At 39.8% G+C, this 21,260-nt stretch overlaps 1 protein-coding gene across 1 annotated transcript in view; it reads right to left on the bottom strand.

Annotated features, from left to right (window-relative positions):
- The window catches only part of LOC101638954 (interleukin-1 receptor accessory protein-like 1), a 1,156,451-nt gene that overhangs the window by 900,464 nt on the left and 234,727 nt on the right, over positions 1 to 21,260 (bottom strand). The window contains exon 3 of the mRNA XM_045298667.1: positions 13,825 to 13,930. Within this exon, the coding sequence (XP_045154602.1) occupies positions 13,825 to 13,906 (82 nt within the window). The 5' untranslated portion in view covers positions 13,907 to 13,930. The remainder of the gene's footprint in view (positions 1 to 13,824; positions 13,931 to 21,260) is intronic.

Below are 21,260 nucleotides of genomic sequence, written 5' to 3'. Positions count from 1 at the left end.
AAGGTGCTGTGTAAGGTGTGTAAAGTTTAGGGAGTTAGCGTATATCTAGATCCTTCCTCAAGCACATAAATAGCCACAGGAAAATGTAGAGAATGTGCTGATAAGATTCATCAATGTGCTTAAATTCAACAATCACATGAAATTAGGGATCGAATACTAAGTACGCAAAGATTCTTTTAAGCATCTTGACTTGAAAATACATATACATAAACACTTATAAGACATCTTTACAGACAGTGAGCGTATACCATTTAGTTGGGTAAATATAACACAGATGTTTAAAAAAATGCCGCAATCACCTAATCATTTGTAAATCCTCAGCACCTGGCATATACTAGCGCTCTGATAAAGGTGTGTTTTGTGAACGAATAGTTAACTGTGTGTACACATGTGTGTCTATGGGTATGGAGAATTTTCCGATGCCATTGGGTCCGCTGAGACACATAGCAACCCTATGCACAACACAATTGTCTTGTTGGGGTCCATAGTATGTATGTGTGTGTGTGTGCTTTTACATGACTGCATGTGTATGGGGATCTCTGGGTGTATATGAGGGTGGGTATTTGTGGGTAGGCAACCCAATGTCATATGTTAGTATTATGTTTTAAAAGCAGTTGGAGGTTCCCTTAGAGGGCTAATGTGATCTGCCAAAATAGTTTTCTACTCAAGGAACAGAGAAAACCCCATAAAAACCATGCAAATCAGGAGGTTTAAATCTCTAGTTCCATGTTAAGAACAGGTGTGCAACCGTCCGGGCCATCCGGAAAGCCACCAAGTGTCTGAAAGACATTACTTTGCAGAAGCAGTGGGTGCCGCTCCCACGTTGCAATTGTGGAATGTGTAGGCTTCCCCAGGCCAGACACTGGGATTGGACTCAGGGTCGGGGGCTCAAGAAGAATGCTAAACGTTTACTGTACATACTTAAAAATGCAGAGAGTAATAGTGAGCTTAGCGACTAGATGGTGACTCTGTGGTCATTGAGCACATGCAGATGAACAAAGATGCACCACCAGAGTTGAAGAGCTCACGGTCACATTAACCCAAACGTGAGCACATTAACCTGCCACACTGAAATGATACTTAGTGAGAAGAGACAACTTGTTCCGAAACCGGAAGAGGAGGAGGCAGAGAAGAAATGGAAGAAAAGCCAAATAAAAACTAATACAAGTCAAATAAAAAAAGCTGGCACTAAAAAAACACCCTTCTCTATGTCAGCTTGGGGTGTTATGCACAAATTAGCCAGGGAAAGCTCACTGAGGCAATTAATCCTCTATTATAAGGTATACACAAAATAGAAGCCTCTTCAAAGAACTCTGAGAACAATGGTTTCAGGAGAGGCTCTGTGGGAGGCATCTGGTGCAGGAGAGAGGCTTGGCTCCCACACTGAGAGTTTTCTTTCAGATGTATGATAGGCCGGCCTGGACCCCAACCATAAAAAAGACACAATTGTGTAAATGCAAATGTCTATTTGACTAGGAAGATTGTGGGATAGAAATGCAACACTAACAAGTAATTCTCAGCATCATCTTTCAGAAAAGCATCTGGAATCAGATTCCACTTCTCCCTGGCACCACTGTACAAATCACTAATCCAAGCCAAATTCACTGCCACTGAGTCACTGCTGACTCACAGCAACCCTGTGGGTCACAGTAGACCTGCCCCTGTGGGTTTCTAAGACTGCTATCTCTGCAGGAGCAGAAAGCCTCGTCTTTCTCCCGAAGAGCCGTGGATGGTTTCGAGCTGCTGAACTTGTAGCCACCAACACCACTAGTTTATATCAATTCTAATTTTAATGGAAAGAAAAGCCATACTCTCCTTTCTATTCTTACTTCTGTTCCTTCAATTTCTGACTTTCTTCCCTCTAAAGAGTAGCCTAATTCTCTGCCCTTTGATCTCGGATCACTTCCCCATCGATCTGATCAAGACAATAACGTATTCCCGGTAATTTTGCTTTCTTTGAAAGAGCCCTGTGGGCATGGAGGGCATCTGTTAGGGTGCCGACCCAAAGGTCAACAGTTCAAACTCATCAGCCACTCCTCAGGAGGTCGAGGAGGCTTTCTGCTCCTTCAAAGATGTATAGCATTGGAAAACCAAAGCAGATGTTCCCCTCTGTCCTTTAAGGTCCCTGGAATGGACTCAGTGGCACCATGGCACAATTACAGTAGCTTGCTGTCCCTTCATGTCGCTACCCTTAGGTCTTTGTTCTTGCTATGCCAGTCCTCGGCTTCCTAGACCAGAGGAAACCTCAGCTTGAAGCACCAATCTAGCCTCGTGTCTTCTTCACCTATTCCCACCAGCAGATTTTATTAATGCAAATAAACAATTCAACAATCTGTAATGACTTTATTTTTCCTTCTGATACAAGAATCACTACAATGGCGGACCTTAATGGCAGCAACATATTAAAAGAAGTCATATATTTTTCAAACACTCGGTAGGAATGTAGGTGTATACTTAATTAGAATTTTGATAATAGCTGGCTACATATTGGCATGATGATAGCAGCATTATAGGTACCCTTTTTGCTTTCTCTTTTAAAAGCCTAGTGAAAAAAATTCATGTTATAAAAGCATAGTCCTCCCAAAATTAGAGCAGAAACGTGTACACTTTTGTTTTAGCACCTAAGGCAATAAATTGCAAGAGACAAAACAAAACAAACGCAAAGTGTTAGCATCAATTAAAGTAATCACTGAATAATAGTTGATTTGGGGTTTGCTTCCCATGTTTATTTGCTCTCAGCTTGCTGTATGTATGACTGCATGTTCTTCAGACCCGAAAAGCCACCAGATGGCATTGGAGAGCCCAATTATTTTCTTTCTAGAATATATTTATAAGAAACACTGGAAGGATCATTTTTCCGGGTTAAGATTGTTTTCTTTTGTTTGTTGAAACACAGTGCGTGTATTGCGAGGCGGGGTGGGGCGCATATCAATTAACCAGCGGGTAGTAATCTTAGCTGATCCATGATAAAAATAAATGTCCTTTATCATTCACCATCGGTTAAAAGTTCTATAATACACGGGCTACAGAGTAATTGGCATATGATTTCAGAAATACAAGTAAAATTCCAACAAGAGAGTTTTTTACTGAAATCAAGTTAGCAATATTAATTGGGAAATGTTTTAGTACCATTCATAAGACATAAATAAGAATTGAATAGTGTTTAGTGTACCCACAAGAGATCCCCTAACACTTTTTAACGTTAATATATTTTAAAACCAGGCAAAGTTATTGATTGGCATTGCCTTAAGGCAGTCTTTTCCATTCTAAGCAGCAAATTTTGATGTCTTAAGAGGCCACAATTCTACAAAAAGGAATTTGCCTTAAATAAGCAAAAATAGACTAAACCATGGGTTAGCATTTTGAACCACCAAACCCAATTTCACGTAGACCCATCACCGCCTGCAAGAACAAGCGCCTTATTTGTAATTCAGCCTAGTAACTATATAGCATGTTTTTTAATAAACAAGAACTAATGATCATATATTTTTAATGGAACTTTTGTTTTACACAGACCGCTTCCTTTGCTCTGTGGACTTAGGACAACTTGTGTAGTATAAAATTAAAATGAAGTCACTGATAGTCCTCAAATACTCTGGACACAATTTATACAAACACACATGCATACAGATTTATAATTTACGTGTTTGTTGTTTGTGCATTTACATTGTTCATTTACAGGTTTGCTAGGAAAGGGTGTAAGTTTATATAACATGTATGTACTGAAAGAGTTCAATGTACTGAAAGAGTTCAATAAATGCAAATGACATGAGCAAATGGATCAACGCCCATTTCCACTGCATTAAAGATACTGGAGTTCAAAGCTTTTAATAGATGACAAAGGTAATATGGGACCTGAGAACTTCAGGTTAGCAAGGCTCATTCACTCACTGCCATTGAGTTGATTCAGGAGCATAGCAACCCACAGGGCAGAATAGCACTGTTTCTGAGGCTGTAAATCTTAACAAGAGCAGAAAGCCCCATCTTTCTCCCACTGAGCAGCTGGTACATTTGAGAAGCTGACCTTGAAATTAGCAGCACAATGCATAATGCACAAAGCCACCAGAGCCCCTTACAAGATGCATTAGGAATAAATAAAAGGTAAGTTTCATAATTTTCAATATTGTACTTAATTTTCAGTACTGTTGGATATACACATTAAAATAATCTATATCACTTCTGAAAAAAAAGCCAGAACTCAACGCATATATTTTCAGTGATCATTATTGTACACAAAAGTTGGCATGTCGATATTAGCTATCTGTATAAGCTTCCAGTCATCTTACAATTTCTAAGATCAAAAGGCACTTTTTCCAATATATCTGTATTAATGGATGAAATGGATATCGAGTCAGTCATTGCCATAACTTGAGGAGGTAAATTTATGAGATATATATTTCAAAGCTATGCTAAAGATTTAAGGAGTAGAAAAATTTTGTTATTTTTATAGTATACTTGTCTTCATTAGCATGGATGACCTAGAGTTGGACACATTTTTCACCTCAGTATAAAGAAGTGATTTTTGTAAAGAGTTTAACTTTTAGAAAATAAATATTCCTTATAAACTGACTTTGATATACACAAAAAAAGTGTGTTAGTTACGTAATTTCATGTCAACTTGGTAAATAAGTATAAGGGTGGAGTCTAGCCTGTCAATTATGTCACAGCCTGATTATGCCTCTTAGTGGACTTGGCATTCTCATGAGGATTCAGGGCTCCCCTGCATATGTATATTTACAGACATATGCTTTGATTATATATATATAATCAAAACATATGTGAAATATTAAAGTAATGGATTTTTTTTAGTAATGGAATATTTTCATGAACTTTTTGAAGTCCTTTCATGTGTTGATGAGAGAAACAAATCCAAGGACACTCATCTATGCACAAGAAAGAGCTTTAGATCAGAGAGTAATTTTATATTAAGAAAAAATCCCAGCCCAGCCCAGATCAAGTCCATAAGTCCTATATTAGCCCTTTAATATTAGCCATACGGAGCCCCGCTGAGCTCTGCGAGAGCCCTGGAGATGCTCCCACCACTACTGGATCCACAAGACTTTCACCCATTGACCTGTGATCTTCCAGCATTTTGCATCATTGCATGTGCTGCGTGAGTCTGAAGGGGGAGCCCTGGTGGTATCTTGTTTACTCATTTAGCTGAGATCCACATCCTTGGCTGTTTGAAACCACCAGCTGATCAGAGGAAGGAAGACTGGGCTTTCTACTTTGATAAAGAGTTACTGTCTCAGAAGCGCTCAGGGGCAGTTCAGCCTTGTCTTCAAAGGTCACTAGGAGTCGGCATCAACTCAATAGCAGTGAGTTTGAGGTTTGGTTTTGGTTGTTTTTTGTTTGTATGTTTGTTTGTTTGTTGAGATCTATATATACAACTTCTTCCAGACTCCCTTTTATCTCCATCTCCAAGTTCCAGAATTTTTAAATTTAATCTTTTTTAGTTATTTGACTCTATTCTCCACAGAATTTAACAGGTCACCTTTTTGTTTTTAAATGCTTTCCTTTTTGTTGCTATGGTTGTTTCTAAAAAAACACTGAGCTCTCTCTCTTCCTGTCTTAACTCTCTTTTAGTGTATTTCTCTCCCCGGTTCCTCTTTGTCTGGTACCCACAGGGTCTTGGGTTTCCTTTCCTTCTGCTCTCCCTTGTATCTGTCTTCTTTCTCTGTGTGCTTTCCATGAGGGGCGTCATGCCCTGTTGACAGACAGATAAGCTCCAAATCCGTACCTCTGCCCCTGCCATCGGCTCAGTATTTGTGTCATGCACTCTGTATGTACTGAACTGAGCTCTCCCTGAAAAATGTCTCCTCTTCCTTTTTCAAACTCACCACCAATGCGTCCATTCTGACACAGAGAGACTATGGATTTTCAAGACTCAAAATCTTTATGGAAGCAGAAGGCCTCCACTTTCTTCCTTGGAGCAGCCTGTGGTTTCGAATGGTTGACCTCATCGTTATCAGCCCAACTTGAAGCCACTGTGCCACCTGGGCTCCCTAATCCAACTCCAGTCTCTTACTATTGTACGCTCCATTTTCAGGGATTCACCTGCCACCAGTTCTTTTGACGACTGTTCAGAGCCACAATATTCCTTAGTCTGATTTCTCTTGAGTCCCTGATTGGTCATTCTGGAAATCTCTCAATAGTCTTCCCAATGGTGAGGGTTACTCAACTAGCCACTCTACTGTGTGATCCATTATAGGTGTGTGTCTTCTCATCTCTGCAAAGGCAGGTTTACCGATGTACATGGTGCCAACACGTGAGTACACACAGAAAGAAATTTCTTTAGAAAACACAACAATAAATGGATCTGTCAAATCAGAGGCCTAACCTCAGTTTTTTACTAAAGAGATCTATAAAATAGTTAAATAACTTAGCGAAAGCTTTTTTTTTTTTTTTTGTGCCTCCAGATAACATTTTAAATCCCTCGCAAAGCCTAGGAAGTCCTTCCAGCTCTCTCCCCAACACAGTTTGGGGGCTTCCTCATAGTCACCAAGCCCTCCCTGTGATTTCTTTTACATAAGAGGTCATTTCAAGCTTCTGCGCTGTAGGAACCTTGAATGTCTTGATGGCATCACAATCCTCCCCGTTAATTACAGAATAATTTTCCTTGCCTCTTTCTTTCTAACCTCCCACATCTAACTGATCGTTAAACATAAGGTTTGCTGGATTCTAGCATCAATGTTTATTTCTCTTCTCTCTTCCCTGTTCCCACTGCTGTTTTCCAGAGTAGGGAAATAATTTCGGAGTCAGACATTTTTTGGTTGACTGAAACATAGATTCCTTCAGGCTGCCACCATGAAAATGGAGTGTTTTTCTAAAAATGTACTTTCAAGTGCAAATCAAGCTGAAAACGTATCAAGGTTTAAAAGAACACTAGGGTCTGTGTCTTCTCTTTCTCCTTACCTGCCTCCTTTCTCTTCTGTGTTTTCTGTCATTCATTCTTTCTCCTCCTTTCCTTCTTTTCTCCTCCATTCCATTTCTTCCCCCACCCCACCCCTCACAGGGACTACACATCACATACACTTGGCAGCATAAATGGTCAACTCTCCTGTTCTGATTCTACCTGGACTTTTCATTCTCTGGTCTCCAGTTTAAGTCAAATAAGAAGTTTGTTTGACTTACTAGTTACTAGTTGTGGTAGGCAAAACAATGTGGCCCTCGCCTCTTCCTCCCACCCCTCACCACCAAATGCAGAGGTCCACGTCCTTGAAATCTGTGATGTTACATTACTTGACATGTTAAACTTTGCATATGTAATTAAGTTAAGGGTCTTGAGATTGGAAGTGTGCTCTACACTGCTCAGGAGTTCGGTGCCACTGAGTCAGTTCTGACCCATGGTGATGCTTGTACAACAGAGCAAAACTTTGCCTGGTCCTGTGCCAGCCTCACAGTTGGTCTTATGTTTGAGCCCATTGCTACCGCAACTGGGTCAATCTATCTTGTCTCAAGGTCTGCCTTGTTTTCGCTGCCTCACTACATATCAGACATGATATCCTTTTCCAGGAACTCTCAGTGATGCAGTGGGTGACACACAAGGTCAGCAGTTTGAAACCATCAGTGGCTTTGCAAGAGAAAAATAAGGCTTTCTACTCCCTTAAAAATAATAAGTTAGTCTCTGAAACCTGCCGGGGCAGTTCTATCCTGTCCTAGAGGGTCACTGTGAAGCAGAATTGATTCATTGGCAGTGAAAGCATTGCCCAGGCAGGCCCAATATAATCACAAGGATCCTTATAAGGGAAAGAGGGAGATAGAAGGGTCACAATAAGTAAGACAGCGTACACGCACAAGCAAAGGTTGGATCAAGCCATGGCAGGAACCTAGGAATGCAGGCAGCCAGAGGAAATGTGGCCCTATCAACCCATTACATCTGACCTCTTGAATGGAACATTTGCCTGAACTCACTGCATTTGTCATAGCACCAATGGGAAGCTCATATGCCAGTGTTCCTAACTTTTGAGTCACTACATAGATCACTTCTTGGCTTACAGTAGACTGACTGCTCATGAATCAGGGGTTCATCCTCTGGCACCAGGTAGGGATCACCTCTGTGCTGCTTACAGAATCAACATCAATTGTTTCCCATGGCTCAAAATGGCCAGCATTGACTATATCTTCCCTCTTGGGCGCCCACCCCAACCCCAGCTTTCCTATCAAGCATACGTACCAGTCTATCACTTTAATATCTCCCAACACCCAAAGCCGCATTGCTGTATATAGTAATTTGGATTATGTCCCTTCTCATTGAAATCCCATTCAAATTGCAAGACTTGCATCTTCCCCTGTCAACATGCTGTGAATCAGAGCCCACAGCTGACATGAAACCATGTCAAGTCCACAGAAAATGGTGCTGGTAACTAAATCTGACAGGATAAAGGGGATTCCATAGGCACATCAGGTAATGATGAAACAAAGATTCTGGATCGTTGCTTGGGTGTGTGAATTCTTACCACAGCAAGTTCATAATTTTGTAGTTATACTTATGATTCTAATGAAAAGCATTATTTCAAATAAATATCAAGAGTGCTTTAGCTATTGTTTCAAAAGATTGGCATGCTAGATAGCTGAGGGGAGTTTTTGTTGTTGTTTTGTGGTAAGCCAAATTAAAGGGCCGTTTTAACCAAAAAGAAAAGAAACAAAGGCTCTGAAGTTTGGTGTCATATGCTTTCCCATGGGGAGGGGGTGAGCAGAAACATCTCAGACCTTTTTTTTTTTTTTTGGACATTTTTCACATGCTGAGAAAGAAACACATGGTAACGTAATAAAAGGCAGATGCTGAGGGACTGGGTTGTCTCTTAATCATGTGGAATTAAGCTCACTGACTTCTCAGAATGCCCAAGCGAACTGATGCTCATAAATCACATTGGCATGTGATAGAAATAGCCCACTCGACTCTCTCGCTCCAACTCATTTCAAGTCCACTCGATTGGCACCGTCGTGTAATTTCTTTTACTTAAAGAAATGAAGGTACAGAGATAACAAACACAACGACTATACTCTAAATTATGGCTTGGGGATTTGAACTACCCTTATCTTCAGAAATGACTTGAACCTAGAGTCAGAAGGTAGGGGAAACCTCTTGAGAGTCTTGGTTTTCTGCTTGCTGGCGGGAAGAATTGCATCGAAATCATTCTCTAGTAACAGGTGTCCACTGCTGGGTTCTAGAAGGAAGAAACAACCAAGGTCCTGTAGCAACCCTTCTTACTCTCTCAGAGCTGGCTGCTTTAAGGAGCTCGTATATGGATCGTCAATCCCTTCCAGAATAGCATGTGGTCTTTGGTTTATATAATACAGCCATTGAGACCTTTCCATTTGCTCTAATAACTGTGAATACTTTATCCCTTCTACACTGAAATTGCTTGCTTGTTTCTCGTGCACCAGTAATCATGGACTACATCCTTTCGTGAGAGCCATTTTTGAACAATACTATTAAACCCAGAACGTCTGCATAATGGCATTGCTGCTTCTTTAAAGATGCACTAACTGTGGCAAAATTCCAACACAGAAAGACTTGAAGAATAATTTCCTTTTCCTTCAAAATGACTTTGAACTGTATTCCAAATTCATGAAATCATTCATGATTTGTAAAGTAAAGATCCTTGTACAAACGCTTAGCATATCTTAGTGCTTATTCAGAGTTCCTATCTTTTGCTTCAGTCGCTTCTTATTACACACATTACACTAATTTCCCTTTAAGGGGGTAAAACCCCATTTTCTATTAAATGTCCCTATTTTTATTTTCTCTTTCTGACACTCTGTCCTTCCTGCAATATCCTCAGTGATGCAGCCCAGCCTAAACAGGAAGCCGGACTCTGGCTCACACACCGTACTTGTCATTGTCGGGGTTCTAAGGCTGCATAAGATATGGCTCTTGTCCTCAATGGGAGACAGAGTTCTCATCCTCGCCCTCATCATTTTTCATTCAGGCTATGGCTGTGAGTGAAAGGCATAGGAAAAAATATCACGGACCCCTTTTTGCTTCCCTAAGCCCTACATTCACGCTCCTCTAGCTTCCTGTCTCTTTGGTTTTCCACGCTCTTCAGCCATAATTACAGTTCGTGCTTTTAAGTCCCCCAAAGAATGGTAGTAATATTTGACATGCCTTGTCCATAATAATTCTTCAACAGGTTATATCATTTCCCTGCCTATAAACCCATCCCCCAATTGCACTTAACCATGCAAAATATAGAAACATTTAATAGTCATTATTAACATAGGCCATCCAGACCTCTTAGAATGACCTTGTAAAAATGTAGCATTTCATTTACTTTAACCTTTCAAAGCAAGTAATGATATTTTCTTTCTTTCTTTTTTTAGAAACAAAGACACCTAGGGAATACCCAGAATGGTTTTGTTTGAAGAAGAAATATAAGAAAGACACAAGAAAGTGAAGCTAAACTTTCTGCACTGGTTGAGACTCAAAGATTGCTGTTATTTTTGGTCTGGCTTTGTATTGTGTTGTCTAGAATTCTACAAATGACAGAAACTCCAGTGTTTACTTACTGAATTGCTATGATACTTCATACTATTGAGGACAATCAGTAATATTGATAGTCTTTGTTTCTTTTGTCAAACGCTGCTTATAAAAAACTAAAAGGAAGGTACAAAATTGTTCCAGGAGAAAATTTATTATTAACAATGGCTGAATACCTAAGTGCACAGCTTGTTGAAACCTTGCCTCTAAATGTTTCTACAGTTTTAGAATGCTATCTGAGACTAGATCCAATCCTAAATTGTCGAAGGCATACGTAGATCAGATCTGGATGTGGTGTTTAACGTGAAACTTTATAAAGTCAAATTTAATATCTCAACCAAAGCTGTTGTGGTGCTATAACTACCTTACTATATTTAATTTGTTTCTTAAATTACTAGCAATAGGGGTGTAAGCCAATGTGATAAAAAATAATGCCGCTCCTGCATGTGTATGAAGGTTTCCTATTGCTTTTCAAATGAGTTCTGTTAATGAGAAATAAATACCCACTTCTAAATTTTTATGGAATGACCATATGTGTTGATCCCACACAAATGCTACACCATTTAACATGTCACTACAAAAAACCTCTGTCAACTTTATCAGGTGCATCATACAAATATCTCATAGGTTCTTGATCAGCATGAATTAAACTAATATCTGAGCAAAAGCCATGTGAAATGCATTAAGTTTCAAACCATGTTTGTGGGATTGTTTTAAAGGTGTATAAAATAAAAAACTAGAGAGAGAATGAAATGATAAGAGGAGAAAAGAATAGGGCTAAGTAGCCCTCTCAGTGAATATGCAAGAGCAAACATCAAAAATTGATTTTTATTGCCAGGCCATGGTGCTTCTGGTTTTATAGGTTGGGCTGGGTGTGAAGATTGAGTCATTAGTCTTTTAAAGAGAAGAGGTCAAGTGCACTCCTCTTCCACTTGATCAAGGGAGATCAGTAATGACGCTCTTCAGTACACTACATATCTGCTTCTCTTCTGCAAAGATGCCATGGTAACAGACATCAGCTTAAGTAAGTGCAAGCTACTACAGTATGTGGATAAAAGAAGATTGTGGATCTCCTCACTGTACATACCCTCCATAGCTAAAAACAAGACAAAGCCAAACAAATTTTAAGCTTTCCATCCATCTGTGTCTTAAGAGAAAAAAAAAAAAAACCTCTCTTAATTCACATTACACAAAAAGGAAACCCGTGAAGCTGGTTTCAAAGAGCTCCTTACCTGCATCGTTTATCATTTTCAAGTTACAATGTCAAAGACACATGTTGGCTTGGGAAGTGTCAAGTCATTGTCTGAGAGCTTTAGTTTAAAGCTGAAGAGATTGAGGCCTCAGAATGGTCAAACGTAGGACAGCATGATACTCGTGTCATTACAGAAGAAATTTTAATTTGAGACAGGTCATTGAGTTTTCTCCAGTCCCTTGAGCAGCAAGAGATACAAATTTGCCAACTGACTCACATTTCTGACTCTGTTCCCATGCTTCTCAAACACACAGATTAAGGCACGATTTAATAAAATATTGGGTTGTTTGTTTGTTTGTTTGTTTGTATCTGCCCTCACTCAAAGTAGAATGTAAGGAGTGGTCTTGCCGCAATTATTTTATGATGAAAATAAAAAGAGTCACATTTGTGTTTTGGTAAATAAACCGCACAGACAACCTACACAGAAAGTAATATAGAAACAGATTTTATATAGACAGGTATGATGTTCAGGAAAAGGAAATTTTTAAGATGCCGTGCCTATTTCTGAATTGGATGAACTGTTTGCATTGCACTAGGATTCTAAGAGAAATGGATGATTTTATTCTCCAGGACCACTATCGCAGAGATTCATGTGAAATCATTTTAATATATGGTGCTGCTCAAGCAAATATATAGTTGTACAAGTAATCAGATTTCGTCACTAGTTACTAACCTTGTCTATCTAATTTAACCCCCACGGGTAGCATCAACTTTCCTTCTAAATGGCAGTTGAAAAGAACCAAGACATCTGCTGCTTGCTACGCATCAGTTCAAATTATAAAAATAACTACGCCATTAAACAGACCTACGTCTCTCTCCTGTTGGGAAGAATCAACTAAAAAGAACAGATGAAACAATACATATAACACTCCATTTTATTTTCATATTGACTAGCGTCACACCAATGGCCGACACAACGGTTGCACAATAACAAAAAAGTTCTAGAACCCTTTGGCTCAGTAAAATTCCTTTTATTCTGACGCCTGCACCATCCCCTTGCGTATGTACAACTCCCTCCTCAATTTCTTCCCCTGTTTTCCCATGGATAGGATTAATTCCCCCCTGCTCTTTCTGAGGTCTTCGGCACTGTATCATCAATGTGAGCTGGAATCGCACTAACCAAAGGGTAGCTGCACAGCCAGCCCATCGCAGCCCTATTTCATGCCCTTGCCTTCCCGAATTTCCGCCCTACTTTTCTTCACGCAATGCCGGCATCAGAACACTGTGCAGCCTCTGACACATGATCTCATTTTCTTTTCCCACTGGCTCCTGAGAGTAAAGATCTAACACATTCTTGTTCTAGCAACTAAACACAATACACGCCCACCTACATTATACCCAATAGCTATCTCTTCAAAAATCCTGTAATTATATAAAATATGAGCATGGAAAGGCTGTGTATTATCAGTAACTTATGAGGTATGACATAGCTTCAGGTCAGTAACCGTATTTTTCCACTGGTCTCATACATTTTGCTCATTCTCGATGTCAACAGTCAGCTGAGATCCAAGATGCTTGAAAGCATAACGTTTTCCATAAGTTTCAACATTAATCTATTTAGTAAAGCCTCTCATGTTACCATTCTATTTTTTCTCTATATTTTCTACCAGAATGTTAGGATTTCTCCCCAGTAATTTCATCAACAATTCTGATGCATTCTTTAAATACTTGTAAAATAATTTATCAGACTAGCTGAAGTTCAACCAAAAAGGAATCTGCCCTAGGCATAGCTGACATTGAAGTGGGAACATTAAATATTCACAGGGGGAAAATGCACATTGATATTTTCATGCAAAAATTGTGACACCATTTACAAAAGAATGCTGAAATTATGCTAGAAAATGAAATCAAACTGCAAGCTCTCAGTAGTACACTCATTCCAATTCATAGTAATTAACACAATAAACCTCATTTTTTAACCATTTCTCCCTTTCTGGGCTTCTATGATTGGGCTCCAGTCATTCAAAGGTCTAGTGACAATAGCACCACAATATGAATTTCTGCTCATTCACACCATTTCCACAGAAGGCGCACATGTAAATTCTCTCTGAGCCATGAAAAGGAACGTGAAGGAAGGAACACTGCTTACCTGAGCCTCTTTTGGTCACAACTTTCAAACTCTGCGTGAAAGTGGCATATAAGAGAATCAAGTGTGGAATTGGAGCTTTCATCTTCCAGGTCTTCGAAGCCGTTCCCTAAAGCAAAGATACAAAAGGAAGAAAAAAATAATATTTTAAAAATGCTTAGACATTTGTTCAATTATGATTGGGGCAACGAATCTTGCAAAAGGAAAGGAGGTGAATGGGATCTTTACTGTGGCTTGGCATATGTTGTTGTTGGTAGATTAAATCAAGACACTGATATTGAAATTATGGCTTTACAAGCGTGCCCCTCCCCCCAAAATGCTTTTAACCTTTATCTTCATTTAAGCTTTATAATTTCTCTTCATTTTCACTTGGTTACTGCCATCAATTCCAACTCAAAGGAACCCTACAGGGCAGATTAGCACTGCCCCTGTAGATTTCCAAGGTTGTCAGTTTTTATGGGAGCAAAAGCCTCATCTTTCTCCCTCAAGGAGCTTGGTGGTTTTGAACTGTTCAACTTGAGGTCAGCAGCCCAACTAACAACCCACTAGGGACACTCTAGGGCTACTTGTCCTTCATTTAGAGATCTTAACTGCATTTCAATATGTTGAAAACAGTTCCTCAACAGGATGATTTCAACAATTGTTGAATTCTATAAACAACCAAATATGGATGATTTCAAATGTTTTGTGCTGTCATCAAATACAGTTTTCCAATTAAGAGGCTACCATCAAGTCGATGCCTCTAAAGATTTACTTGTGATTTTGCAATTACCTTTCAGGAAGTCTAAGAGAGATTTCAGGAGGACTGTGAGACTTCAGTCTCAATGAAAAGGACAGAAACCAAGACAACTGTCGAGGGATCATGCTTCCTATTTCCAAGTCCTCCAGAGGGTACTAGCCTAGAGTGTGGATTTCAAAAGTGGGAAATTTATCACTGGGAGTTAACAGAAATGAGCACTGTCTCCCTCAAAAAGTCAGCCCTCTTCTTCCTTTTCTAGGGGTTGGGCTGAAAGACTGAATTTCAAAAAGTAGCACGTCAGAACCCAGTTCAAATATATTGTCACCTCATGACGGCACAAGTTTCTTTGGAAGACATTTGAGGAAGGATCATATTCGGCTTTCAATCACTATGTCTTTATTAAAGCTAAGGAAGTTGAAACGCTGATGTGACAGTCACATTTTTTGCTCTCCTGGAGCCTCAAATACCTCTGGTATTTTTAAATGATTAATTCCGTCACATTACTAAAAGTCTGTTAAAACACATTCTGATTCACAAAACAAAATCACAATCCAGTCACTTGCAGCAAACTGTCACCCTCATCATTGTAGTCAGGAAGTGAGTGATCTTTTTTTTATTATTTGAAATGCCTGGAGAATAAGTTATTTTCATTCCAGCATCTTTAAATGCGGAGTGCCTGTTTCAGCCGCTGGTAAGCAAAGACCTGTGGCTCCTATAATGACATAAAAGAAACCTAGTCTGGAGAGCCAATTCATCAGCCACATCTGAAGAACTGCCACATTAAATCGCAAGCCTGAGTCACGCATTCCTAAAAACCGAAATCCCATTTCCCAGCCAGCACACTAACTAGGGCTGCAGGAAATCTTCAAGTTGATATCTTCAGCCTTCAGGTTAGCAGCGAGAATCAGTTCCTCTCTCAGCATGAGTTTAATCAGCGCTGCCCAAGAAATGCCATGCTCCTGCTATCCACTGCAAGACCTTCCAGCTTCATGATCTTTTTTACTTTCTTCTGCTTCAAAATACTATTTCCCTACTCATTTCATCTCTTAACACAGACACACACACACACACACACACACACACACACAGGTTACTTTGTGATTCTAGTTCTTCAATTTGAATTGATTTGGAAAACATCAATTTGATAACTTCAAAAATGTCCCTTAATTGAATCCCTTGAAACTTGATTTGCTAGGAAAAACAAAGCCAAAGCACAGAGCATGCATTCTACTGACCTAACTCATTGATGAATGCACAATGATTCCGACAAAACTTTTTGAGGAAATTGCTGGTACCTTAAAATCAAAGACAGATGCAATACATCTAGACATAGGCAGCAAAACGTTGCTGCGCTTGGTGCATAATTAAAATGCTTACCCTGAGCTAGCAATGAAAACTGTATATCCATATTTACTAGGGTCCTCTCAGGTGTGCTCTTATTACATAGGAGCTCCTACTACCACTGACGTCATGTCAAGAAGCATCACTGTCTACATGGATGGGCCCGCAATGGCTTGTCTGCTTCCTGTCAAGAATACCATTCACCACTTGGCTTCACATAAACCATCACTAAGCCTTATGCAGCGTGAGTATATCCCCGTGGTTAAGAGCAGGACTACTAGGTCAGTCTGGATTCTCAGTCCAACTTTGACAGCTAGGTGATTGGGGGCAAATAACAACATATCCTCACCTAGTGTTTTCACTTACAAAATAGGCATGATGATACTATATTGAACATAGAAGAGGGCGATGCTTTTTTCTGGTGTGCCTATGGTTGCTAAAAGTCAGGACCAACTCAAGGACACCTAGCAACAACATAGTACCTGGAGCATGGTTCTCAACCTTCCTCAGGCCGAGACCCTTTCAGACAGTTCCTCATGTGGTGGTGACTCCCAACCCTAAAATTATTTTGGTTGCTACTTCATGACTGTAATTTTATGAGTGTTAGGAATTGTAATGCAAATAGTTGATATGCAGGGTTTATTTTCATTGTTACAAATTGAACAAAATTAAACAACATTAAAGTATAGTGATTAATCACAAAACAACATGTAATTATATATTGTGAAATATTTATGTGTTTTCCAATGGTCTTAGGCGACCCCTGTGAAAGGGTCATTCAACCCCCAAAGGGGTCGCGACCCACAGGTTAAGAACTGCTGATCTGGATCATCACCGGCACACAGAGAGCATTCAACCAAAGAAAGCTGCACATGCTATTGCTGTAAACTCAGTTGACTGCTGCTGCTGCTGCTGCTGCTGCTGCTGCTGCTCTTATTGACACCACTCATCCTGTCTGTCCAGTAAAGTTTTCTGTATACACCAGCTTTCTTCACATCCTGCCTGATGCCATTAACTTATGTCCTAAATTTTGTGTCTTCCTTTTCTATGATACTCATATCCCTTTCAGGGTGAATGTAGGTATTATACATCATTTGATTTCCAATGCTTCATAAATGTTAGCTGGGAAATGGTGAGTGAATGAAAGATGGAATGAAGCTGCTGTTGTAGCCAAGTACGTCTGGGCATTCCTCCTCCAGCTCATGGACTTTGCTTATGTAAGTCAAAGGGATCAGCCTCTGGGAAAGAACACCAAGCTTGGGGAAGTGTCAACAAAGAGCAGAACCCCCGGATGAGATTGATTGACACAGTGGCTGCACCAGCAGGAGTGGTAAGGTGGTACAGGCCCAAGTACTATTGTGTTCCCTTGTCAGAACCAGCTCCATGGCACCTGTCAAGAGCACATCATTTTACAAACTTTCACTGAGCACGTTCTAGTGACACGATGCAGTGCTTGTAAGCTGGGGACACAAAGGCCAGGAAAAGACTTCTAATCTAAAGAAGAAAACAAAAATTTGCACTGCCATCAAGCTGATTCTGACGCACAGCTGGTAGAACTGCTCCTTTGAGTCTCCAAAGACTTTGAAACCCTTACAGGAACAGCGGCCTCATCTTTCTCCCTCAAAGCAACCAGGGAGTTTGAACAGTTGACTTTGAGGTTAGCAGCTCACTTCTTAGCTCAAGAGGCCACAGTGAAAGAAAACCACATCTGTAAACAGATGTGTATTAAAATGCGGAACTCAGAATAGGTTTTGATTGGGAAAAATCTGCATGAAGAGACTGACCCCCTGTTATGTTAGGCTACTTATTTCATCTCTACAAGCTCTGTGTTCTCATCTACCAAATATGGACATCACTTCATTATTTATTCACCTACCTTTTATTCCAACAACATATTAAGGTAATAAACATCGACTTCAAAATTTTACAATCAGTAAGTACAATAAATAACTTTATTGTCAACACCAGATTGTTCAACAATGCCATTTTTTGTACCTTTTTTTCAATCCAGTTTGTTTGTTTTCCCCCTGTATTTTATGTCTTTCCATTCCAGGATAGTATGTGAGTTAGCTATGCTTAAAAAATAATCCACAATGTTTGATTTCACTGCCAAAGTTTTAATATTCCTAAAATCATGGAAGATGAGGCTTTCTACTTCCCATAGAGTTACAATCTCAGAACCCAACAGGGGCAGCAGTTCTACTCTGTCTGATACAGTCACTATGGGTTGGAATCAACTCGATAAGAGTAGGAGTGAAAAATTCAATTTTAAAGCAACATATATATTTTTTCATTCTAGTAAAAAATTATTTTAAACCCACTATTAGTGAAAGCCACAGATAGTGTATATCTTTCAAGGGTACAATTTGCATAAACTGTGAATGGTAAAAGTGAGTCAGATTCCCTATGCAGTGCATACAAAAAAAAGCCTGCATTGTTGATCAGAAATGTGATAACTATTATGGGTGACGATCACACAACTTGATTAATGCAATTGTCATCACTAACTGGACCCCTGGAAATATGGCAAAGGTTGTGTGATATCTATTTTCACAACCATAAATAAATACCAAAGAATATGAATCATAGGGTCGCTTTTTTCTTTTATCACGAAACTCAGGTTCTTGAGGAAAATCAAACCAAGAAGGTCACTGCCATTGAGTCAATTCCGACTCATAGTGACCTTTCAGGACAGGGTAGAATGGGCCTTGTGAGTTTCTCAGACTGTAATTCTTTTGGGGTGTAGAACGCCATTCCTTTTTCCCACTGAGCCACCGGTGATTTTGAACTGCTGCCCTCATAGTTAGCACCCCAACATGTCACCACCACTCCACCAGGACCAGTCACTTACAAATTATGAAAATATTTACATATTTGGGGTTTTTTGTTTAATTCTTGAGTTTTTACTATGTTTCACATGCCACTTTAAGCACCAGGCACACAAACTGATTAGGAAAGTAGCAAGTAGCAAAGGATCCCACCGAAAAGAGTCATGGGTATCAATAATGAGAGCAAAAGAATAGCTGCTGTAAAAGGATTCTCGGGAATCTATAGAAAGTGCTCAATGTTACCTGGAAAAGGACATGAAAAATGACTAGATGCAGTGATATTTGGGCTGCTTTGGAAGCAGAAGCGGTTTAAGATTGACAAAGGGGGGGAAAGAAAAAGATTGAAAAGTGAGGAGCCGGAGACTGGGTACAGGAACACATAAAGAGGGTGGACTGCATTTTAACACCTTCTATTGAAAACACAACCATGTAAGAAGAAGCTAATGATCTTTTCAATACAGTAGTGAGAGTAGGGAGGAGCATTGATTTAAACTCTTTAAAGGAAGTTCAAAGCCACTAAGATCATTTTTTTTCACAAACTGGCCTCAACACAGATTGAATTTTAGTACAACCTTAGCTATAAGAGCATTGTGACAGTAATTGGCTTACAATGGGGCGTGAACACTGTAAATTTTGTAACCCCACCTCATTCCTGCTCTCCCAGAGCTAATTCATAATCTGACTGAAAGACCAGGGTGCCAATAAAATCTACAGCTATGTGGTTCTTGATATATTTCCCTACAAGGAGATAAAATAGTCAATGGTCAAATAATTGTCCAAAATGGGTGTTCATTCTTATTTAAACATGGCCCTAGGAATTAAACATAAGGTTTTCTGTGGAGCAATTTAGCACAAATTAACAGACTGGTTGATTCTGGAGCAGGGACTGCAGATATCAGGGGATGGTTAGCACACCTCCTTGGTGGCACCATGTAAGCCGATAAAGCTTTAGAGGAATTGGCTAAAGAGAGGGATTTCTGGACTTTCAGGACTCTGGGACAGATCCTTCATTGGGTAGGAAGTCAAGGTGTTAAGGGCTGAATGTCATCACTTTCAAAAACCTAACTCATTGCCATTGAATCTATTCTGACTCATAGTGCCCCTATATGACAGAGAAGCATGCAGGGGTGGGGAGGTGGGGGTGGGGTGGGGGGGCGAATGTTTTTCCTGTTAGCTTCTGAAACTGTACATCTCTACAGGAGTACACACCCTCATCTTTCTCTTATAGAATGGCTGGTAATTTTGAACTGCTAACTTTGGGGTTAGTAGCCCCAAAAACAAACCAGTAGGATCCATCCACTAATATAAAGCAACAAAAATAATTCCCTGCCAATGAGTCAATTCCTACTCATAGCAACCTAAAGGGCAGATCCTGTGGGTTTCAGAGACTGTAACTTTTTACAAGAGTAGAAAGCCTCGTCTTGGTCCTGCAGAGCAGCTGGAGGTTTCGAATTACTGAACTTGTGGTTAGCAGCCCAACCTGTGACCACATGCATTTCAGTTCTTGAAAATTCTGCTCACCATTCAGGCCTAGACCAGAGTCTCTAATAATAGAAGCAACATTAAATGTGAGAATGAAAATATGTACATGAAAATTATGAAAATCTCCAAATGGGTATTTTACTGATCTTGAAAAATTTCACAGAATAAATTATTTTCTGGAGCTATAAATTATCCTAAAACAATTTAATGCTTACTTCCAAGAACCAGTGAGTTCTTTCAGTGTTGCATCCCTTTGTTGGAACATTCAATTGATAATCTGTCATTTCCTGGAGTCTTTTTGTTTTGCCAATACCTTCAGTGTCGTATGGACTTCTTTCAACATCATCAGTCACTGATCATGTGATATCACTTGAAATGGATGAGTATCCACCAATTGCTTTTGATATATTGGCTATGTGTATTCCTTTTGATGTTTCTTTAGTCTCTCAATATTTTGCCTTTACTCCAACACCCTGTGCCACTCAGTTGATCCTGGCTCACAGTGACTGCATATCTATACTGAGGCTATACATCTTTATTGGGGCAGATATTCTCCCTCAGAGTGGCTGGTGCATTTGAACTGCTGACCTAGTGGTTACCAGTCTAATCCTTACCAGAATGAGCAACATAAACCTTCAATATTGCAATTCCAGCTTTGAATTTTTGTCAGCTTCAGAAATGCCCTCAAATGTTTTTCCTTTCTGGATTTCTAACTCTAGATCATTGCACACCAGCAAATGAAGGTCCTGGAAGGTTGCCTCCATCCATGTCACCAAGACAGAATCATTGCAGAGCAGGTAGCATTTCCCCAATCATATCTTGAGTGTCTTTCAATCTGAGGGTCCAATTGCACCACTAGATCACACAATGTTCTGCTGTTATCCATAGGCTTTTCACTGGCTAATATTTTTCAGAAGGTTCTCTTTGGGTTTTTTTCCCCCTACCCTATCCTAGGCTGAAAGCTCTGCTAAAACCTGTCCACCATGTGCAATGGTGCTGTGATTTGGTGTACTGGGAGCATAGCCCTCCGCATCATAACAACACTTAGG

This window comes from Echinops telfairi, unplaced genomic scaffold (assembly GCF_000313985.2).
Source record: "Echinops telfairi isolate 266 unplaced genomic scaffold, ASM31398v2 ScPeMD7_7436;HRSCAF=8474, whole genome shotgun sequence".
Lineage (NCBI taxonomy): Eukaryota > Metazoa > Chordata > Mammalia > Afrosoricida > Tenrecidae > Echinops > Echinops telfairi.
Note: the sequence above shows the minus strand (reverse complement) of the source record. Positions and strands in the feature narration are given on the sequence as shown.